Here is a 6,855-nt window from a genome sequence, read left to right on the forward strand (position 1 = left end):
TGTCTTGTTTTGCCAGACTCCCCTGGAGGTCGCCCAGCAGGCCGTCGATGCAGATGTTCACTGCGTCGGGGTCAGCACGCTCGCTGCGGGACACAAGACCCTCGTCCCAGAGCTCATCAAGGAGCTCCGGAAGCTCAACAGACCGGACATCCTCGTCATCTGTGGAGGTGTCATCCCGCCACAGGTAGCCTCCTAAAAGTCAACGCACAAAGATGCTTTGAAACTTGCTTTCATCCAGCGTTCGTGAGCAACGTGTTATTGCTCGCTGCTTTCGGTTTGCTCTGTCTGTGCAACTTCAGCTTTGCCGTTTGGAAGCCGAACATCACGGCAGCGCGATAGGGAGTTTAATGGAAAATGGCGGCAGTGGAAGCTAAAAAGTGCTAATATTTATTAACATGTGACCTCGATTGAGCAGACACTGTTCAGCTATGCTCGGTGGGGAAGCAGTGGAGCAGTATAATGCCGATTCCTCTGCGACTGTTCTCGACAAGTCTGCACAGATGGCCTCCAGCGTGACCACCGGCTTTCTTGAGGGCATGAAAATATGTTGTGTTGAATTGTGTGACGAGCATGCGGAAGCATATGAAGTGTTTTTTTGCTGTCATGTTCACAAAGAGGCAAGCCGTCATAATCCTTGTTGTAGAGGATTATAATTAACACCACTAATAAAACTAGGATTTCTATAATTGTCGTATTTCCTGCCATCCTCTTCTTGCTGTTGTTCATTCTGGGGGGTTCTTGCGGTCGTAATAATCAACTACAGCGGTATTAATAGCATGAGCGCATCGTTCTAACTCCAGATTATAATTGTTCCTCTGCTCCACCGATTTAAACTGTCTTCTACCTCCGTGCCTTCGCAGGACTACGAGTTCTTGTACCAGAGCGGCGTCTGCGCCATCTTCGGACCGGGAACCAGGATCCCGCAAGCTGCAGTGGAGGTTATTGACAACATTGAGAAGAGCCTGGAAAACATACGGCAGGCCATGTAAACACAAACAACAAAAACTACGTGTTTATTTGTGACACAAATGAGAGGCCACACTTCAGTATGTTATCTGTTTGAGCTGTACAGTGAGAATGTAAAAGAGCAAAGTGTCATTCCCCGCTGTGAGTTCACTGTCAGAGTGTTGCATTGAAATTTGACTCATAGTTACTTTTAGTTTTATTTTTCTCACAGTATCACTCAAAATCTACAGATGCAGCGTCACACATAACAGTAAATGGGGATTTAATGAGCTGATTTCCTCTTTGCAGCAGGCCTGTGTGTGAATTGCATTGATTGGAAGGTTGATAATATCCTGTAAATATCCCAGAAATTCCAGAGTATGAAATACCCACACTTAAGCAAAAGCATTAAACGTACACTGTATTTGTTCAGATTGTTATGTGACAGAAATTCAGCCTCAGATAAGCATTTTTTTTTTCACTGGACAACACTACAAACCCGCTCTGTTATTGTGAAATGTTTGTGGGTAATTTACAATTATCCAGCAGGGCAGGATTACTGTCAGTGTGGTGGACATGGACCGTTATCCCTGCCTCTTCTTTTCATGGATGTTATCATCCAGACAGTGGCCTTCTGATCTCATCAATTTAATTTAACCAGCTTGTGTTCAAGGACAAACACACAGAACACTGGTCGCAATGTGTGAAGCAGTCGGAAATAGTATTTTTGTACTTGTTGTTCTGAATCAGGTTTGATCTCAATAAAGTCTGTGAATCTCAGAAACACGTGTCATGTGTACAGGTTATGGGAACTGCAGCACTTTTTCAGAGATGGTTTTTAGAAATATTTTCGCTTCACGGTAATATCTCAAAGGAAGGATGATTTGATTACCTTGTCAAGGACTGTGACTCCTTGCAGCACTTAAATCGGGATTATTTTATCTTGCTAAAGTGCACAGCTGTTGAAGCAGACAACCCACACAGACTCTATAAAAGATGAACATAGTGCATTCTTTCTAACAGCCAGCAGGGGGCGACTCCACTGGTTGCACAAACAAGTCTGATTGTATAGAACTATATGAGAAAACCTAACTTCTCATTTGATCTGTTACCTCAAGAAACATTTTTCCCCAAGAGGTTTATGGTCTCAATTTCTAGTTTCAAGACATTTTGACGACAGCATAATTCTCATTTTGTAAGTTGTGGTTCCGTTTAGAGCAAAAGAGACGATAAAGTAAGGTTTGCTTTGGGGTGGGGCTACCTTGTGATTGGCATCTTGTCCTCAAGCACTCAGTCAGATCCACTGCTTGATAGGTTTGGTTTCAAAAGGCTAAGACGATGACAGCCAAATTCCAAAGGCAAGGCTTCATGTCCCTGAAGTTGTTCCTTTTTTTATTGCCTTTACAAAATGGAATCATGGTCAAAGTAATTTGGCGTTTTGAGAAGAATTTACAAATCTTTTGGTAAACTGCAAAGACATTTTTACAAAGTATAATATCAATTAGTTAGAAATATAAAATGTGAAATAAATGGTTGCATAAGTATTCACCCAGCTCTACCAGTCACTGGTGAATCAGTCGTCCTGACTGGAGCTACAACATAAAGAACTCTCCAAGCAACTCAAGGTTATTGAAAAACATAAGTCAAAGTCAAGGGATGGTTATGAGAAAATATCCAAGCCTCTTAATATCCCTTGAAGTGCACGTAAATCCATCATTTGATGTTTAAAAAAAGTTCATTAAACTTTGACCAGAGTTCACCAGAAAACGTGGGAGACTCTGAAGTCAACTGAGAGACGGTTCTTTAGTCTGATGGAGCTTTTTGATCATCACACTCGACCCTACATTTGGTGGACAACAAACACATCATCCTCACCGTGAAGCACGGTGGTGACAGCATCATAACGTGGGGATGCTTCTCTGCAGAAAGCCCTGGAAGGCTTGTAAAGGTTGAGGATGAAATTTATGCAGCAAAGTGCAGGAAAACCCCTGAGGACAACCTGATGCAGTTTGCAAGAGAAAAGCCACTTGGGAGAGAATTTGTATTCCAGCAAAACAAGAACCAAAAAACATACAGCTAAAGCATGCATAAACGGTTTTAAGAGGTGAATGCTGTGGAGTGGTCGAGTAAGAGGTCAGACCTCACCGAACTGAGAATTTGCAGGTGAAGAGCCGTTCAATCCGAGTGCAATCTGATTGAGCAATTTTGCAAAGAAGAGTGGAGTAAAATTAGAGTCTGAGTGTGTCAGGCTGATTGACACACGACCACACAGCCTCGAAGCTGTACCTGTAGCTACAGGTGCATCAACTAAATACTAACTAGAAAGAGGTGAATACTTATGCAATCATCCATCCATCCATTATCTATACACCGCTTAATCCTCACGAGGGTCATGGGGGGCTGGAGTCTATCCCAGCTGACTCAGGGTGAAGGCAGGTTCACCTGGACAGGTCACCAGTCTATCACAGGGCTACACTTAGAGACAGACAACCAAGCACACTCACATTCACACCTACGGACAATTTAGAATCACCAATTAACCTCAACATGTTTTTGGACTGTGTGGGAGGAAGCCAGAGAACCCGGAGAGAACCCATGCTGCACGGGGAGAACATGCAAACTCCACGCAGAAAGATTCTGGTGCCCCCACCGGGACGCGACCTTCTTGCTGCGAGGCAACAGTGCTCTTATGCAATCACCTATTGTATATTTGTAATTACATTACTTTATAGAAATCCGCTTTCTTTTTTTTTTTTTTTTACATGAAAAAGCCTGTTTTTGTAAATATATGTTTAAAAAAAAACAAAAACAAATGATACTATCATTAAATGGATCATGATTCAGTGTTTAAAAGCACTAAGAGGAGAAAACTTCCACAGGGAGTGAACCATGCTGTACAAATGGCCTTTCCCTCCAGAGATATTCTATAGATGCAATCATTTAGGGTTCCAGCTGGTTGTTGCTGGCTTAGAATAAGAATCAATAGAACCCAACACGTTCCTTGCTCGCTCACAGAGTCCGCCTCGACTCATTTCTAATAAACAACTCAATTTTACGATATGCCACTCTGTATTTATTACACTAGAGAGATAAAGGAAATCCTACAAGTCCTCCGGTGCAGTGGTAGCTGTTCTTTTCAGCCACATAAGGGCTGACACTTGGCACCGTCTGCTGCTTCACTACTTTGGCACAGACTGAAATGTCTCAACAGCTATTGAATGGATTGCCTTTATATTACGCCACAACCTTTTTCGGGTCATAAGTGATGACTGAGAGACTCTTGTGTGAGCCTACACATTGTTGTTTTTTATAAAATCCTGCACTTTTCAAGAGGATGGCACACTTACGAAGGCTGTATCTGAAGCGCATAGACTTCTAAAAGTATTAAAACTCAAGCTTATGGAATGTATGAACATTTAAACACGGACATTTATTGAAACTGCAAATGCCACTGCTGCAACTTGAATTCATGCTGAGCGTTTCATTAAATGCAGCCGCCAAAGATTAGAAGTGTGGGTTGCGCAGCTGTCATGGTGTAGTCACTGTCCACAACTTCACTGCTTAAGTTTTTATTCTCAAACATGGCCAGTGAATCATGTACATAAATACGCTCAAGGTTCAGAGCTCTACATTCACAAATTTGAAAAGTAATTCAACACTGACAACAGTAGTTACAAGAAGAAAAAAAAAATACATGGGGCACAATGAAATAAAAATATACAATTCACATTTACTGTGTAGAACACAGGAGACTGTTTGTCCAATGGAAAATGGAGAATCAAAGTACCTTTAAACATGCTGTGCTACTTAACGTCAAATCATGGTTTTGCTAGAAGAGAGCATGGCTGATTAATGACTACTCCAACATCATTTATTTAGACCAGCCTGATATTTATGTCTCCTGCATCGAGGGTAAAAGGGCTCTGCAAAGGATTCAAGTAGTAACGCTTGGAGAAGGCAGCTCGACAGCCTTTGAAAGCACAAGTGTCGCTGCAAACTTGGCCTCATTACATCACACGTGGGCTCTGATCTCCTGCAGACTCGATCGTTCTGCTACTTTGGACTTGATGTTTGGGGCTCGAGGCCTTGTTACATCACGCTTGTACCAAAGAGCTCTTTGATAACGATACATGAATCCCATTCGGCATATTTAGTGTTTAAAAACAGTATTAGAGGCGGCTTAAAAGTAAGCAATTTTCATTGTATATTTCGGGGCATTTTTGCAGTCACCAAACAGATACAAGCCCTGAATCTAGTGCCACGTGCTTTACTTATAGACTGTATGTAAAACATGAACATGGCTTCAGCTTCACCTGATTCAAAGTGCCTTCAACCTGCATTCCTTCTAACAGCCAGCAGGAGGCGACTCTTCTGGCTGCTGTTATTGTGTAGAAGCCTAAGAAACTTGGCCTGCTTCTCACTTGACTTGTTACCTTGGTAAACATTTTCCTGATGAGTTTATGGTCTCAATTTCTAGTTTTAAGTCCTCTCTAATACAGCATGATGTTCATTTTGTAAATGATAGTCCCATTTTGAGTAAATTACACGTTAAAGCAGAGCGTGTTTTAGAGTTGAGCTACCTTGTGATTGAGAGTTGCTACCACAGTGTCCTCCTCATTCATCACACCTGGTTTCAAAAAACCAACATGGCGACGAGCAAATTTTAACCTTCAGAATCTTTCACATACGGTCTATTTGTATCAGCCTGAACCGCTCAGCCATCAGGTCGCCCCACTGTACGAGTTTTATTGAACAAAATATAAATGAAAGCAGTAAGGCCACTTGTATTGTACCAAGCTCTTTTCATCTGATTTAATTCATCCATTCAAATGCAGAAACGAGGATTCGACCAGCAGATGTGTCCAAATGCTTCGACCCAGCGAACCGCTTCCAACACGATTAGACGCTTCCGAAAGCCTTGTTTCTCCCATCACGAGCTCTACTTACGTTTGTAACTGAAAAAAAGATGTGGAAATGAGCTTGAGCTTAGCATTAATAAGCATATGTTGCTACATACTGTACAGCAGAGCTTAAAGCTAAGCAAATGAAAACAGGTAGAATTCAATAAAGGATTTATACACGTTAAGTTTGAACTATGTGACCATTCCAGCAGCCTGTGGTAGTTCATTTTCTGTTTATTATCACAATCCACCGTGTGTTTTTGTCCCAGCAATATTATAATATATGCACAATGCTGCGCAATTAATTTAATGGTTTTGCAAAGTCCTTGTCAGGAAAAGTGATTACTTTCCCAAATCCTTCAGCTTTAAGTGGATAAACTGCGATAACGGCCACTTTGTTCATGTATTTATTTGATCTCAGCTAGCTAGAGTGGTTCGATTTACATAAAAAAAACTCTTGTTTATTTGTTATTGTCAATATAAAACTAGATCAGCTCCACAACGAGCCCAACGTCATGGCGTCTGATTAACCAACCAACAGGACAGTGTTTGATAAATCTGTAAACATGAGCTCCTTTAAGGTGGCATTTTTATAACTGGATCTGTCACTCAATTAAAAAGTTGTTGAAAATATATACATATATTTTTTTTACCCAATAAATACTGATTTTGTGTCACAAAATAAACAAAAACATTCAAAACACAGAAGTATCTGTCGTTGGTCAAACCTGCATCTTTCAAGTAAACTTACTGTTTTTTGTGCTCAAAATAAGGTTTTCGTTAGATTTTCTGTACAACCTTTGGTTCATAACTGGTGACGTTGCTTTCATCCTGTGTGGTTGCCGCTTCTCAGCCTCTTTAATGGTGTAAACCTGTGCAGTAAAAGAAAAGACTAAAGGCTGCGATAACATGGATTAGCGTAGCAGTGAGTGTGACTCTGGGCTACAGTGGGGGGCGTAAAGGGGTTTTAGCCAACCGCAAGCACAAATTTCGCCCCGTTTTGTAGCTT

The 6,855-nt window shown here is 41.4% G+C and overlaps 1 protein-coding gene across 1 annotated transcript in view; it reads left to right on the forward strand.

Annotated features, from left to right (window-relative positions):
* mmut (methylmalonyl CoA mutase) overlaps window positions 1–1,729 on the forward strand; it is a 20,029-nt gene extending 18,300 nt beyond the window's left edge. Inside the window, exons 12-13 of the mRNA XM_008279615.1 lie at window positions 17–184; window positions 861–1,729. Coding sequence (XP_008277837.1) covers window positions 17–184; window positions 861–989 — 297 coding nt within the window. The 3' untranslated portion in view covers window positions 990–1,729. The remainder of the gene's footprint in view (window positions 1–16; window positions 185–860) is intronic.
* The last annotated feature ends 5,126 nt before the right edge of the window (window positions 1,730–6,855 follow it).

Source organism: Stegastes partitus, unplaced genomic scaffold (assembly GCF_000690725.1).
Source record: "Stegastes partitus isolate 25-593 unplaced genomic scaffold, Stegastes_partitus-1.0.2 Scaffold166, whole genome shotgun sequence".
Taxonomy (NCBI): domain Eukaryota; kingdom Metazoa; phylum Chordata; class Actinopteri; family Pomacentridae; genus Stegastes; species Stegastes partitus.